Source organism: Branchiostoma belcheri, unplaced genomic scaffold (assembly GCF_001625305.1).
Source record: "Branchiostoma belcheri isolate BF01 breed outbred unplaced genomic scaffold, Haploidv18h27 scaffold13, whole genome shotgun sequence".
Classification (NCBI taxonomy): Eukaryota; Metazoa; Chordata; class Leptocardii; order Amphioxiformes; family Branchiostomatidae; genus Branchiostoma; species Branchiostoma belcheri.
In genome coordinates this window covers 2,799,527-2,814,743 of record NW_017802713.1, presented here as the reverse complement: position 1 = coordinate 2,814,743, position 15,217 = coordinate 2,799,527, and the positions used below count along the sequence as shown (strand labels likewise).

The 15,217-nt window shown below is 41.7% G+C and overlaps 3 protein-coding genes across 3 annotated transcripts; 1 reads left to right on the top strand and 2 right to left on the bottom strand.

Annotated features, from left to right (window-relative positions):
- Nucleotides 1–1,753: 1,753 nt before the first annotated feature.
- Nucleotides 1,754–7,366, top strand: LOC109463783 (cAMP-regulated D2 protein-like). Its single transcript, XM_019760644.1, has 6 exons — nucleotides 1,754–2,158; nucleotides 3,081–3,270; nucleotides 3,802–3,932; nucleotides 4,966–5,087; nucleotides 5,770–5,884; nucleotides 6,476–7,366. Exons 1-6 carry the CDS (start codon nucleotides 1,853–1,855, stop codon nucleotides 7,256–7,258), a joined length of 1,647 nt encoding a protein of 548 aa, XP_019616203.1. The 5' UTR covers nucleotides 1,754–1,852; the 3' UTR covers nucleotides 7,259–7,366.
- A 346-nt stretch (nucleotides 7,367–7,712) lies between these two features.
- On the bottom strand, nucleotides 7,713–10,980 carry LOC109463702 (D-beta-hydroxybutyrate dehydrogenase, mitochondrial-like). The gene is made up of 7 exons (XM_019760552.1): nucleotides 10,773–10,980; nucleotides 10,411–10,635; nucleotides 10,130–10,282; nucleotides 9,847–9,952; nucleotides 9,351–9,456; nucleotides 8,466–8,591; nucleotides 7,713–7,892 (listed from the first exon to the last, which is right to left on the bottom strand). Exons 1-7 carry the CDS (start codon nucleotides 10,978–10,980, stop codon nucleotides 7,713–7,715), a joined length of 1,104 nt encoding a protein of 367 aa, XP_019616111.1.
- Nucleotides 10,981–12,384: 1,404 nt separating this feature from the next.
- On the bottom strand, nucleotides 12,385–14,640 carry LOC109463701 (D-beta-hydroxybutyrate dehydrogenase, mitochondrial-like). The gene is made up of 6 exons (XM_019760551.1): nucleotides 14,365–14,640; nucleotides 13,930–14,082; nucleotides 13,721–13,826; nucleotides 13,443–13,548; nucleotides 12,865–12,990; nucleotides 12,385–12,558 (listed from the first exon to the last, which is right to left on the bottom strand). Exons 1-6 carry the CDS (start codon nucleotides 14,609–14,611, stop codon nucleotides 12,385–12,387), a joined length of 912 nt encoding a protein of 303 aa, XP_019616110.1. The 5' UTR covers nucleotides 14,612–14,640.
- Between the last annotated feature and the right edge of the window lie 577 nt (nucleotides 14,641–15,217).

The following is a 15,217-nucleotide window of genomic DNA, read 5'->3' as shown; positions in this document are numbered from 1 at the left end:
AAGTTAGATATCACAAAATACATGGGAAAATCCAAACGTGTTTGACTCTTACCTGGACGAGTTTGAAATATCGTCTAGTCATTCTGATATATGAGTTCGAGTTCTTTTATTGCAAGTTCGTGCCCCAGGGCTAATTGCAAACAGACATTGACAAGAACCATGAGTACAGAATGTGGTGAATTTAAGACTATAATTATGCTAACATGGAGTTCTACTTATTTAATTTACTATTTAATATATAATATCTACTTTAAAACTGACATAACGTTGGTATACAGGGTAGACAGCGGATATGCTTCACATAAATAGGAGACATGGTAACTGCTATTCTACTAGTATACTATTCTAGCCAAGTTGTTAGGAGGTTTGATTTCTTCTCAGAAGGCAGTGGGAGATGAATTGTCCGACTTTGAAAAATAAGTCGGTTGGGAGACTTTGGCAGTAATATAGTCTTTTGATTCACGATAAACTCATTAAAAATTCGGCATGAATGGGGTGTATATGATAGAATTTGCCAGAATATGTCTTTGTGATAGCCCTTTCTGATACTCTCCCCTGATACTAAGGGATAGCCTTAACGTTATCGAGTCAAAGAGAACGGGTATAGGGTATTAGTATTGATATGTGTCTGTTGGTAAGTTTTGGACTGATCCCAAATTGCAGATGTCACTACGTTTTCCTGTTTATTCATGACATGTACTTAGCTTGTAAAAGAATAAACGTACAATCATGGAGTTAGAAGGAGACCCTTGGTAGAATAAAGGTCTTTAGTTCACAATCCATTATCTATTAGTGTCGCATCTTCCTTGGTTTTATACCTAGCTAAACTAGCTAAAACAACACACCTAGTCATAACACTTCTGTCAGAACACGCCTTAGTCTGGTAACAGTTAACAGCCACCTGTCGCGTTCTGGTATCATTTGCAGCGCCACCTAGCGATGTTTCAACAAACGACAGCGCGTCAGCAGGTTGTCGACCTTTGAACACGGGAACCAGTTACACCAGTAATAGCTACATGTAAGGGCAAAGGTTACTATTTTCACATGAGAAGAGGCCTTGTGTTGTTGTTATTCTTTGTACAGGAACAGCATTTAACCACTGTCGAAAAACAAGAAATTGAACCACCCGGTCAGCGTCCATAGCATAGGAAGTGTTCTATGGAAGTTTGAAACAATCTAATATTGGTGGAGAACATACATGTAAATTATGGTCATCGCGATACGTACACAGTACTTGCAAGCATATGCATGTTGTGAGCAAAGGCGTGTTGTCCACAAGTCAGGTTTTGTAAACTGCATATGAGAATCTGTTCCGATTTTTTGGTGAATGTGTTTGCGGAACGGGAAGTTGGATTCTCTTTCCTAGCATGGCTTGTTCCTTGTCACCCTAAACAGCTCTTATGGGCCTCTTGTGTGCTTTCGACGTCTTTATTGCATGGTTTTCCAACCGCAAACATACACATGCAGGGAAAGACAAATGTCTCCCTGAAGTGGGTAGTTTGTTACAATCAACACATAATACAATACAATACAATCGATGACCAATAAACAGTAGTAAAATGCAGCATAAAGATAACAAAATTGGATGCAGATACAGCATAGGGTAGTTTATGAAACAGACTCGTTGTACAGCTTTATCGCACAGTGAACAAATGACCTTTTCAGCCTTCAAATGACCTTTTCAGCCTTCAGGTGTCCTTTGTTTTCCTAAGGAGCATTTCGACCCCGACCTTTGTACAGATATCACGCTTGCTCTGATTTTAACTACTGTATAGGAACGAAGGGGGCGGACTCACAGTGTATGTAGTAACGACCAGTTCTCTAAAACGTTGTCAAACCAGACATAACCGCCATGAACATTCTAGACAGTTTAAATCTGCTCGCCTGCGCTTTGGGCTTGCTGTGGTGCGACTCTGTTCAAGTCAACGCCCAGAAAGGGCCGCTGGTCGAGACGACCTACGGTAAGGTCCAGGGACTCTACACCGAGAAGGCTCGCGTGTTCTACGGGATCCCCTACGCGGCGCCACCGACGGGACCACTGCGCTGGAAGCCGCCGCAGGAGCCGGCCTCGTGGGCTCCAAACGTGCTGCAAGTCACGGAGAAGGAACCGGGATGTCCACAGAACTGCACCCTTCCACCACACATGTGTCCTCCTAAGGTAGTATAGATTATACACATTAAACATAGAGGGATCAAAGAGCAAAGACGCAGCGAAATAGAGACTTAACAATAGGCTGAGCTTGTTTAAGAACTACGTGTAGATTGCATCATTGCGTGGTTACTTTGAACCATTAAATTGACTGCAAGTAACTACAAGAATATTGGCCTCTTTGACTGCCATAACAGCTATGTGGCATCAACTATGTGTTGAAAATTACTACATGTATAAGAAAATATTACGTGCTGCAAGATGGCAGCGTACGTACGATAGACCGTCGACCTCGCTACGTTAATGTTTTACAATGCGTCCTTGAAAGGCGAGGTTGGGAGGGGGAGGGGTTGGGTTGTGTGCATTTTGAATAAACCTAATGGCAAAAATTATAGAATGGGTCCCATAAGCCAGTGAAGCCCAGTGCAGAAAATAAATATGCTGTGTATGGCTTGTTTTCATAAATGCCAGTTGTTGTTTTTTTCTCGGATCTAATACTGGACATTTTTTAAATTCATCTGGACATTTTTTAAATCATCAGTACCTAGAAAAACAATAACAAGGACCGTGTAGCGCGGCATTGTTGATGGAGGTGCTTTTTTTTGTATTCCAACATGTAATCACCAGACGTGGTGACGGCACACTCAAGTTTTTTTTTCAACTTATATTAATGCCGCCACCTACACAGGGGACAAATACATGACAGGACAATTCTCATTTTTACCTGAGCGAAGTGAGGAAAGTCGTGTCAACTTTTTTTTATGTAAAGTGCCTTTCCCAAGCAAGGGCACAAGATCGTCAGGACTCGAACCCGGGACCTCTAGGTTCCGAGTCGCGCACTCTGCACTCTGACCCCACAGGTGCTTGTTTAAGTACGTGAGCAAGTCATAAGTTTTAAAAAAAGTTATTAAACACTGGACATTTTTTTCAGACGGACGAGGACTGCCTGTACATGAACATCTTCACGCCTCTGAACGCCTCGCCACAGTCTCTGGTCCCGGTCATGATGTGGATACACGGCGGACAGTTCCTCAGGGGGTCAAGCGAGGTCATCTTGTACGACGGGCAGTACTACGCTAATGAGACAGGGGTCGTTGTTGTGACGTTCAACTACAGACTCGGTATGTGATATGTTACATGTTATCAGGCTGTTACAAATATTTAGCATCAATAGAATACATGAGCAATATGCCTTGTTGTATATGGTGATAATTTTTCCTTGATTTTGTTAGTGTTATGGTAAAAGAAGTGAGGATATCATGATGTGTTGCTGCCTTTCAAAAACTAAAATGACCTTCTAATAATTTATAAAATGGAGATGTGATACCTGAAGTATATGGTGACATATAGTTATGTTAAGTATATGTTAAGTACAGATGTGAATGAGATGAGCAAAATTTGAATTTCACTAACCTAAATGTATGTCATATCGTGTAAATATCTTCCAATGTGCAATTGTCTACGACAATTGGACTCCGAGATTGTGTAGTTGTTAACGTTTTTAAAATGATTGTATCTTTGAACGCAATTCAGCTTTTGCTGCAATGTTCGTGATTTTTAGCAATAAACCATTTCTGATTGATTGATCGATTGATTGATTGATGAAGTAGAGATTTGACAGAAAAAAAAATACATTTTTTTTTCTTATGTAGGTGCCCTTGGCTTCTTGACAGCTGGCACCGGGAAGAACGCATCCAAAGGTAACTATGGAATCATGGACCAGCGACAGGCGATGCAGTGGGTACAGAAGAACATCGCTGCGTTTGGAGGCGATCCAAAACAGGTAAAACAACACTTGCCACAGCAAGTAATTTTTATGGATGACATCAGCGTGCGCATTAATTTTCGCCTGATTTTGAAAAATAACAAAACAAGAAATTTTGTTGCCCTCTGACAGTGGTCAACATGCCGAAAATAGGCAAAGATGTCTGTTGCCATGCTGGAACGTGAATGGCAGATAACTGAAGACGGGAGACAAGAAAAGATTCTGATTCAATGTTTTGTTTTTTACTTTGATACAGTGATATGTGATGCTGGCTGTGTATATGTGATGTTCTCATTGAATCAAAACCATTTGTACAATGATTGAGTCAAAATTTGAAAATGTAGGAACCTTGTATTTTTCCCGCTCGCAGTAGATTTGAAGTCTGTGGAGGATGTCATCCATAAAATTTACTTGCTGTGGCCTTATCAGAGAAGTTGCTAAGTTGGACAACAATTCTATAAAATACAACTTCTAAAACAGCAATTCTAGGAAACCAATCTACTTCAGAGACTATGTACTATCTGATGAGATTGTATTACTAACGATGCAGCTAAGGGGGTCAACCTACTGATTCCAAGCCCCATAGACTTGCATTGTAAACATACAAGAAATAAGCTGTCAAAAACTACATGTACCTACCTGAGTGTTCAACTATGAAAAAGTCACGTTGACAGGGTAGTCCAACCTCCAAATTGTCCATTTAGTCCAAAAATTTCACTTTCTGACCAGCGATACATAGTACGAAAAATCAAAACAATGAGAGAATGACCTCTGACCCCTATGGAGACCACCAAAACACAACAAGAAGGGATTTGGTTTAGAGCTCTAACAAGCAGCCAAAACAACACTAACAGCCAGTTTTTTCAACAAAACAGAGAGAGACATTACTCTCCAGCTGGAAAATGCCACCATTTATCAACACATACCAAAAAAAAGGATGTTTTCAGTTGGTTTGGATGCGATTATGAAAGGGGTCTCAGACTGGGCCTTCTGGGTAGGCGCAATTTGGTGACCTTTGCCCTAAGGTAACTTGTGGTATTTGAACCCCCAGGTCACCCTATTTGGCGAAAGTGCCGGAGGGATGTCCATCAGTATCCACCTTTGCAGTAACCAATCAGCGGACCTGTTCCATCGGGGCATCATCGAGAGCGACCCTCTGGGGATCCCATACAGGTATGGTGTTGTTGTTTGTTTGTTTTCGTTTTCACGAGAGAAAACACATAGGGCTAAACATGCACTAGTGGCCACCCCTGTATGAGGACAACCTGATCGTCGTCCCCAAGATGATTTTCCCATTGAACCAAGGATCCCTGTCTATAGCGACCATCTGTTTACTTGTGATCATTTTCATCACATTCATTGAGTGGTCACTATGATAGTTTGACTGTACTTCTATACCTTGTAAATATGATCTTGTATGGTTGTAATTTTGTCCATAGACGTAGATATTTTTGGCGACGTCTCAGGGAGGAGCCTAATGGTACAGTATTGTGTGCAGTTTGCAAGAATTCTAGGAATGGTACACTCAGGCATTTTGTCCACAGGCATGCGGAATGTCCACAGGCATTTCTCTGGCCCACATCTATGCCCACATTCCTGGAAACCCTTGTGAAGACCTCTCTGCCCCCTATGGCCCTACTTTCTGTGACCCCGGGGCTCGTTCACTATACACTCAGGGGAGGAGTGCAGTCTGTATCTGTCTAGACTTAACAGGTACCAAGGCTTCCTCAAAATCATGAAATGATGGCAGTGCCATGCAAACAATAACCCTTACAGCAACCACCGTCACCATGGCAATGTATGTTTTCATTGCCAGTCTTGTTGGCTGTAAATGTGATATATTTGTTGTATATAGGACGCAGGCTGAAGCTACCAGACTTGGCGAGTACTTCGCGGAAGAGCTAGGCTGTCGCCATGGTGATATGGTCTGCATGGCGGGAAAACAGCCTCAGGATATCATCGTTGCTCAGGTAAAAAAGTCTCAATTGGTCAAACTTGTCTTGAACTTTGGTTTCAGAGACTTACTTTATACCTTAAAGAGTTACAATATGGTAATGGTTTCATTGTCACCTTTTGGGGTTTTATGATATACAAAGTTAATGACTAAAACCGCACGTACCAGTAAGAAGCAGCTATTTATTTAATTTTTTTTTATTCAAAAAGCAATTTGAGTCGAAATCCGTGATACCACTTTGACATGTGATATCGGTTGTCTCAAACGTATCACATTATTTCACTACTTTTATAAGTTATGTGACTTTTTTTTACCTGAAATACCTATCACAACTTAAACATTATGGAACTCTCTTCCAAACAGCTGCTTTCCGTCCGATTACAATCCACAAAGCTTCAAAACAAAGGTTCACCGCCATCTCCTGACATAACTACATTATACTCACTTACATTGTAAGTACCTCTAGCTCTATGCCTAGAAGTGGCCAAAAATAATTGGCCTTGCATTGAGCGACACCGTTAAAAAAACTAAATAAATGTGATAAATAATCAAGTCTTACCAGTAACTTCATTACACCACCTTCTTATGCGTCTTTTCTTTATAACAGACTAAGGCAGGAAACAAACTACAAGTCAGCCTGAAGTATCCCGTCGAGATTTTTGTCCCGTGGGGTCCACACGTCGACGGCGTGGAGCTGCTAGAACAAACCGTGGACACTTTTCGGGCGGGAAATGCACAGAAGAAGCCTATTATCATCGGTACCACCAGCGAGGAGGCGGTTATGTACGTGTATGAGGGCTTCGGCAAGCCGGTGTCCGCGCTCGGGTACTACGAGTACATGACAGGGTTCTTGCTGCCCTCCCTAGCGATAGAACCGTGGAAAGTTCTAGAAGTCCTTCGCGAATATCCAGCAGATAAAAGCAGCAACGACCAAAGACCAAACATGGCGACGATCGGAACTGAGTGGCTGTTCACATGCGCGAACCGGGCGGCCGTGAGAGGTCACGTGGGTGCGCAGAACGACGTCTTTTTGTACCAGTTTGCGCACGCGTTCTCGTTCCCGGGGTGGGGCCCACACTTCCAGTTCTGCGTCAATCACAGCTGCCATGGGGCGGAGCTTCCCTTCTCGTGGCACGGCAACTCCATGGATCTCTACACGTACACGACGGACGAAGTCACCCTCGCCGACCTCATGGCCTGTTACTGGTCCAACTTCGCCCACACAGGCAACCCTAACAACGGCCCGTGCCAAAAGAAGTCCGCCCCAGAATGGCCTGCCTACGACGAAGACGCGCGAAAATATATCGAATTCCAGACGCCTGCTAGCTTGGCCATGCAAGACCTGGATGGTGCTACCTGCGACTTTTGGGATTCAATTAATGACTACTAATGATCTAATGGGTTTGAGATTGAGCAGAGTTGTCTTCATAATGACGCAAATACACATATGAATTAATTGCCTTTACTGAATAAATCTCCATTATCATCGTAAATAAATTGCGCAAGCAAAAATGATAAGAATGAAGAAATAAATTGTACAAAACAACTGACTGCGATCTGTGTCATCTGTACTATACAGTGTACTATAGATAAATAAGTCCTGTTTTGTAATATCGTAATTTGGCCGTCTCGTTAACAGTTTGGATAATTGTCACCTTGCAATCTGCTCATGACAAAACTACAAATACATGTAGCATTATACCTCTAACTCAGACGCTCTAAGCGTAAAACAAAGAATAAGTTCATGGTGTAGAAAAAGTATTTTTATGGTCTTGCAAGGCCGACGAAATGCCTACTATCATTGCGATGACATAATTGAAACTAACAGGACCCAAATAAACTTTCTAGTTAGTTTTAGGTAACATTGCTGGTTTAGGGTCTCCTTCCTTGTCATTTCCTTCTGTAGAATCAGTCCACCGGGTGGGGAAGTGCCCCAGCCACATCCAAGTCACGTAGTCCTCAAAACTCGACCCGACCAAGTAGCGATGGGACGGGGTGGTCAAGGTGACGGCGTCCGCCAGAACCTTGAGAATAAAGTGTCAACATTGTCCAGAAAATCAGAGCTACGTAAAAGTATCAATATTTATCCTCCTGTCTCCCATTTATGTTAGCCCGTGCGTTTAACTCTAGCTTGTTGTATACGCAGAACAGACCACCACCGCAACAACAACAACAACAAAATTCCACTAGATCTGTCTTGGAGACCTATATGTATGACACATTCCAATTCCCAAAGTGACTAAAATGTGTACTTAAAGAGCCTATGAAATGGAATTAAAAAGTCGTCATATTTCACGATTTTTGTGGATTTTAGTTCTTTGCCTTGTGATTAAAATATTGTTTGTGTGATAATTCAGTCGGGAAGTCATGTTAAAACGTGCTCAAAACGCGCAATATTTTCTGGTTTTCTGCGAATGCAAATAATATGCAAATGATATGCGTGACGTAGAAGGGGTATCTCAGTCGAACTGTCATGGCGGCGCCTACTGGTAAGCTGTACTATTACTAGCTAAACGTCTACATTACATTTCTTAAAAGATTTTGAGCATATCTAAGTATAAACCACAGTTATCTAAAAACTTTATAAATCTTCTTACATCTATAACAGGGCTAGGATCTGTCGCGCCTTCGTCATCCAAGGTTCTTAATTCTGCCTTCTTGAAGTCGAAGTACTCCATCCCATAATCCTTCTTCACGACCTCTTCAATGCTGTTCCGCAAATTCTAAAAAGTAAGCAATGATTGAAAAGACAACAAAACAAAACACACAAAACATAAAAACTGTTCTTTATCTATGAATTTCGTTTAGCGGTCAAAATGGGGTCGTGTGGCGTAACGATAAAGTTCCGAGTTCGAACACTACTATGCCACCGATCTTGTGCCCTTGGGAAAGGCACTTTACACTAATTTCCCCACTTAAGTGAAAATGAGTATGTCTGCTGTCCGTGCGTTTGTCTGCGTTGGTGGCGGCATAAAAATAAGTTGGAAAAACCATGTATTGTGATACTCGCTGAAATTTAAAAAAAACTTGGTCTCTCAGCGGTCACAATCGCTTTTTTTATATTCTTTATTTATATTTTTATATTTTTTTATATTTTGCATGATCACGACTAGACATGGTGACAGCAAAGTCAAGTTATATCAACTTATTTTATGCCGCCACCAACACAGAGGGCGAATACAGGACAAGATAATACTCATTTTTACTGGAGTTAAGTGAGGAAAGTCGTGTTAAGTGCCTTTCCCAAGGGCACAAGATCGGTGGCATGTCAAGACTCGAGCCCGGGATCTCTTGGTTCCGAGTCGAGCACGTTGCCGCTACGCCACAACACCCCAGCAGTTGCTTTAGAAAAACGGGGTGTAGACAGAATACTACAGTTGTGCAGAATACTTACCCGGTAAGGTCTTATATAGGACTGATACATACTCCATGACACCTTGTAATCAAAGTGGAGAGAAAGGCATGCTTCTCCTCCATAATACTCCTCCCTGTACCTGATAGACCCCTGGCAATGCGATGTTTGTGGCCGGCCCAAAGCTGCCAGGCTCCACGATGATGACTTTGACGCCCCATTTGTGCATCTCGTGTCTGTATAAAAAAAGACAGATATTAAAAACTGACTTACTTTTGACAAAATATTTATACGAATACACACAACAAAGTTCAGCTATGCTGGGGAGCTTTCGAGACGTTACACTGTCTCTTCTTCAACCCGATTGAGATCTCGTCTTGGAGTTCTCTTGTCACGTGACTTGATGGGATAATCACGTGACAAGAGACTGACTTATTTTCATGCCATAGGAGGATATTACTACATTCAATATGTATTTTGTCTACAAAGCTTAGTTGTCGTTACACTAGTCATTGTGGGTTATCAAGAGATTGAAACATGACACAGCGTCTTGCCCTCGCCAATTTAAGCTATGTTTAGCAAATGGTCCTGGTTTATGCAAAGGGTTTCTATAGGTACTCATATACCTGAGTGCGTCCGAAAAAGATTCCAAGGCCGCCTTGGTCATGCAGTAAGCAGAAACAGTCGGAGTTGAGTGAAGCCCCTCCGCGCTAGTGACGTTGACGACTCGTCCTAGCATAAAGAACAGCATACAATTTTGTGCAATGACTCAAACGGAAAATACGATGTTACATGTGGAAACGCTTCTGTATCTAGCAGTTCTTATTGGTTGTAAAAAAAAGGTTTATTCCTATAAAAAAAAGAGACGTTTTAGCAGGCAATGAACGAGTCTCCACAAATGCTCCCTACCTTTCGCCCTACGAATCAGAGGCAAGAAAGCCTTGGTGACCCGCAATGTACCGAAGGTGTTCACTTCCATCACACGTCGGTAGGCGGCGATGCTGACCCACTCTATCTCTCCCGGCTGCCAGACTCCAGCATTGTTCACCAGTGCGTAGAGACCTTGAAGTAACAGGATAATATTTCTGATATACCTTCATGTTACCAGAAGACATAGTAAAAGGCCTTCATGTTTGTATAACTGTTTCTATGTACCAATTGGCAACAAAAAAACATACGAATGTGGTCACCTTCAGACTCAGTCGGTAGACTGTTTTTGACCTGTTGTACAGCGGCCTTCACCTGTCCATCATCAGTCACGTCTATCTGAACAGTACTCAGCCTGCTCGAGCACTCCGCCCGGAGTTTCTTCTCCCCCTCCCCACCACTGTCTGCCAGCAGACAGCCGGCAAACACCGTGAACCCCAGCGAGTCCAGGCGTTTGGCAAGACCAAATCCAAAACCACTGTCACAGCCTGTTGTTAGAAAGTCAAATATTCAAGCAGGTCAACCATCTGTCTATACCTCAAAAGATACAATTTTAAAGAGTTTTGGTAGACTACCAAGACTAGAGGTGAACATGCTCATGACTGCGAGTGTTGCATAGTCCTACCTGTAATGAAGACAGCTTTGCCGTTCCCATTCACCCGGCTCTTCGGCGCCAAGTACAGAACCAGACAGTATCCCACTGAACCTAGCAGTATCCCTGTGCACAGGTAGTACAGGACAGGTGCACAGTGGTACAACAGCAACAACAAGCCTGAAATGGCGGATAAACCAACCAGACTTCCAGTGAAAAGCAAATGAAATGGCTTCACCATTGTTGGAACCTATCCGAAACATGGACTTTGATGTTGACCTGCCTCTTTTTGATCCACAGCGAGTGTCACTATTTGAGGTGGGGCAAAGTTCGCCATGACCGATGTGCATGTCCACTTGGTATTTATTAGATATGAACAGTACTAGTGTGCAACGAAAAATTCAACAAATACTGACTTTATAGAGCATGGAAAAAGTTGACAAATGCTGACGTTACAGAGCATCAAATAAACCACTCCACTCACAATGATGAACGCCTACAAAACAAAGACCACGAGAAATGTATCATTATCGCACCATATAGGGCATGTGCTTTGTTACAAAGACTCAACGTGTAGACTTAAAGTTGAGAACAGGCGAAGAAGCAATGTCTGCTTAGAACAGCAAAGGATTGATCTGTGTGACGTAGATATAGAAAATAAGAGATAATGAAGAGATAAAAGGAAAAACCCTGATTGGCTTTATTACTGACATGGATGATGTTCTGGTACATTTACTTTTAAAAGGTTTTTCTCTTCTTTTAACAACGTACAATATTCAACTATTTCTACATGTGCAGACATTTTTGTTAGAATCCGATCATTCCTTGTAATATCTTGATCGGCCTGTCAGTATTCATATATTTGTTTCACTTGTTCATTGATTAACTGTTGTATGTAATTTCTATAAGGCCACACCAAGTAAATTTTATGGATGAAGTCCTTTGGAGACCCTAAATCTAATGCGAGAGGGCGAAAAAAAACAAGAAGGGCCCTAAAAACAGGATGCCTGGATTAGAAATATACTAAGAGACGACAAATGTTAGGACACAAATTGAATGAGGTGACACAGTGTAGCAAGCAAGAAGGCTTTTATTCATCATCAAAACAACAATAAATCAGGTGGAACAGCAGTTGTTGTCCTGTCCTGGGTTTCTTTCCTTTCATCACATCTTCCCTTATCACACTGTCGTGACTCTTTGGTCATTGTTACAGGAAACAGAATTTCTTGTTTTTTTTTCTAGGAACAGGCCAAAATCAATGCGCGCGCAGACGTCATCCATAAAATTTACTTGGTGTGGCCTAATGTTAATTCGTGCTTTTCTTGTCTTATGTATTACGTATTGTCTGGTGGCGACGTGAAGAGATAATGCCGTACCATACATGCTTAAAAGTCTGACCGTTACCCAAATCATATCCAGTTGCTTTTAGTAACTGTTTTTGGCGTATCTCATTACATGGATGTCTAACCTTCAACGACATACATGGTATTCGATATCCACTACATTGTGTATAATCACTGAAAATGAAACATTGCAACATTTACATCATGCAACTTACAAATGTAGTTCATTTCAATATTGCCAATATTAAGGTGAGTAATATAAGTGAACGACTGACAGTCAATTGAAGAATATGACGCACGTTCTAATTAATTGCCTGCAGCATGGCTGGTACAGCTTCTTTCTCAGCCTTCTCTGTAGAGTCAGTCCACCTGGTGGGAAAGTACTCTAGCCACATCCAAGTTATGTAGTCCTCCAAATCCGCTCCGACCAAGTAACGATGAGAGGGGTCGGTTAACGTAACGGCCTCCGACATAGCCTGCGGATTTAAGGTCAACATCTGCTAATTGCTTTGCTTTGAAGAAATTACACTAAAATGAATATATGTCCTTTCCCCCACATTTTATCAACAACCTGTGCATTCTATACAATGTATATGACCTGGTTTTGTTTTGAAGTTCTTGCGTGAATGAGACACAGCTAACATTCATACCAAATCGTAGCCATGCCAAAGCTAAAACCATTTTCCTAGTAGTTATATTATTAAATGTGTATTGAAAAGAGAAAAAATTCAGTTAACAGCGGCAGATATGTGTCAGCAGTATATTCTGTAAGACCCACTTACATCTACAACAGGGGTAGGATCCTTAGATTGACAATCAATCCAGGCCCTGAGTTGTTTTGTCTTGAAGTCGAAGTACCCCATGCCATAATCCTCCTTTACAGCCTTTTCCATGTTGTTTCGCACGTTCTGTGTAATCAGTAGTAGAAGTCTGCTTTTGGTCATGTATATGCAAAACTAACAAAAATAGCGCTTTAGAATCCTAGGCAGCATCCACAGTTCTTTCTTTCAATGCAGATCGATCATCTCTTTTCTTTGGACTATCTCGTTCATTTATGCTTGTCATATGTTTGGGTTACCAGAAAGTCCTTTATATTTATATTTATATTTATATTTATATTTATATTTATATTTATATTTATATTTATATTTATATTTATATTTATATTTATATTTATATTTATATTTATATTTATATTTATATTTATATTTATATTTATATTTATATTTATATTTATATTTATATTTATATTTAATTGTCATATTAGGTACAGAATCTTACAAATAATATGAGGCACCTTAAACGTGGGGAAGAAAAAAAGCACTCTCTACTAAACACGATGCAGATATCGTACTTGTACCTCAATGTACTGCTTGTAGACATTTGGCAGAACGCTATTTGTAGACGGTCCAAAGTTGCCAGGCTCCACGATGACAACTTTGACACCCCATTTGTGCATCTCATGCCTGCGTTAAGGGGGTAATGTTGGTAAGTAGGACGTAGAATATGAAAAAATATATATCATAAAGAGGACGTAGCATTATTGGTTCTCTCGTTCGGTATAAAAAAACGTGTCCTCGTGATGCAGATGCATCTATGATTACGAACTTCATGTACGCATGTATGTAACTTACATACCTGAGTGCGTCCGAGAAAAATTCCACGGCTGCTTTAGCCATGCAGTAGGCACCCGCCATCGGGGCTGCGTGGAGCCCACCCACACTGGAGATGTTCACGACTCGCCCTAACAAAGAAAACAGCAGTGCTATTTGTAAACGTGTCGTATTCATTGGTGCTGATCAATATGAAGCAGTCAAAGAACGACATAGAACCACAATTACCCTGACCTTTCGCCCGACGAATCAGTGGTAACAACGCCTTGGTGACTCGCACGGTACCAAATGCATGTACGTCCATCACACGTCGGTAGGCGGCGATGCTGACCCACTCTATCTCTCCCGGCTGCCAGACTCCAGCATTGTTCACCAGTGCATAGAGACCTGTTGGATCGTGTTGAAAGTTAACCCATTATTATACTTCCTTACAAAGACAAAGACATTACATTCCCCGTATGCTGTCATTTGTTTTTTCCGCTGATTAAACAATCGGCTGAATCAGTCGAATAGGAGGCAATGTCAGTAGATAAAGTGTCCACAGGGTGAAAATCTAAAGATGAGATACAACGTTATGAAATAAGATAGACATTTGCTATGAAATTAAGCTGTCATGTACATGTTTACGCCATGCTTCAGCACTTAGTAGCTCATGAAAAAAATCCTCACCCTTTGACCCTATTGGTAGTCGATCTTCGACCTGTTGTACAGCGGCCTTCACCTGTCCATCATCAGTCACGTCTATCTGAACAGTACTCAGCCTGCTCGAGCATTCCGCCCGGAGTTTCTTCGCCCCCTCCCCACCACTGTCTGCCAGCAGACAGCCGGCAAACACCGTGAACCCCAGCGAGTCCAGGCGTTTGGCAAGCCCAAATCCAAACCCACTGTCACAGCCTGTTGTTATGAAGTCAAACATTCAAACAGGTCAATCATCTGTCTATACCTTACAAGACACACTTTCAAAGAGTTTTGGTAGACTACCAAGACTAAAAGTCAACATGCTCATGACTGCAGGTGTCCAAAGCCCTACCTGTAATGAAGACAGCTTTGCCGTTCCCGTTCACACGGCTCTTCGGCGCCAAGTACAGAAGCAGATAGTACCCGACTGAACCCAGCAGTATCCCCGTACACAGGTAGTACAGGACAGGCGCACAGTGGTACAACAACAACAACAAGCCTGAAATGGCGGACAAACCAACCAGACTTGCAGCATAAAACAAGTGCAATGGCTTCAACATTTTTTGAACCTCCTTAGCTGGACTAACTGGACCTCAAAGTGGTACCACTGAGTTTGACCACTAAGCTGACCTTTGAATTTGACACGCCTGTTTCTGATCCTCAGGCTTTTTTAGGTGGACAAAGGGCAAAGTTGGCTATGGCTAGGCCACTCACAATGATAAAACTGTTATTATTAAGTACTGCTGATAAAACAAAAAAAGACCAAGTTAAATATATCTTTTATGTTTGGCCATCCAATGATATATGCATTCTGTTGTCGTTGACATATGTGCTATGTGGTTAT

Bases quoted from the DNA above. Each gene is read 5' to 3' on its own strand.
- LOC109463702 (XM_019760552.1), bottom strand. From the start codon at position 10,980: ATGGTGAAGCCATTTCATTTGCTTTTCACTGGAAGTCTGGTTGGTTTA. The intron at 10,283-10,410 runs GTGACCACATTC...TGTTACTTCAAG, and splicing joins TCTACCGACTGAGTCTGAAG to GTCTCTACGCACTGGTGAAC. The intron at 8,592-9,350 runs GTATTATGGAGG...CTTACTTTTTAG, and splicing joins TCTATCAGGTACAGGGAGGA to AATTTGCGGAACAGCATTGA.
- LOC109463701 (XM_019760551.1), bottom strand. From the start codon at position 14,611: ATGTTTGACTTCATAACAACAGGCTGTGACAGTGGGTTTGGATTTGGG. The intron at 13,549-13,720 runs GTATGTAAGTTA...CCCTTAACGCAG, and splicing joins TTTTTCTCGGACGCACTCAG to GCATGAGATGCACAAATGGG. The intron at 12,559-12,864 runs GTAAGTGGGTCT...TTAAATCCGCAG, and splicing joins ATCCTACCCCTGTTGTAGAT to GCTATGTCGGAGGCCGTTAC.
- LOC109463783 (XM_019760644.1), top strand. From the start codon at position 1,853: ATGAACATTCTAGACAGTTTAAATCTGCTCGCCTGCGCTTTGGGCTTG. The intron at 2,159-3,080 runs GTAGTATAGATT...CATTTTTTTCAG, and splicing joins CACACATGTGTCCTCCTAAG to ACGGACGAGGACTGCCTGTA. The intron at 3,271-3,801 runs GTATGTGATATG...TTTCTTATGTAG, and splicing joins GACGTTCAACTACAGACTCG to GTGCCCTTGGCTTCTTGACA.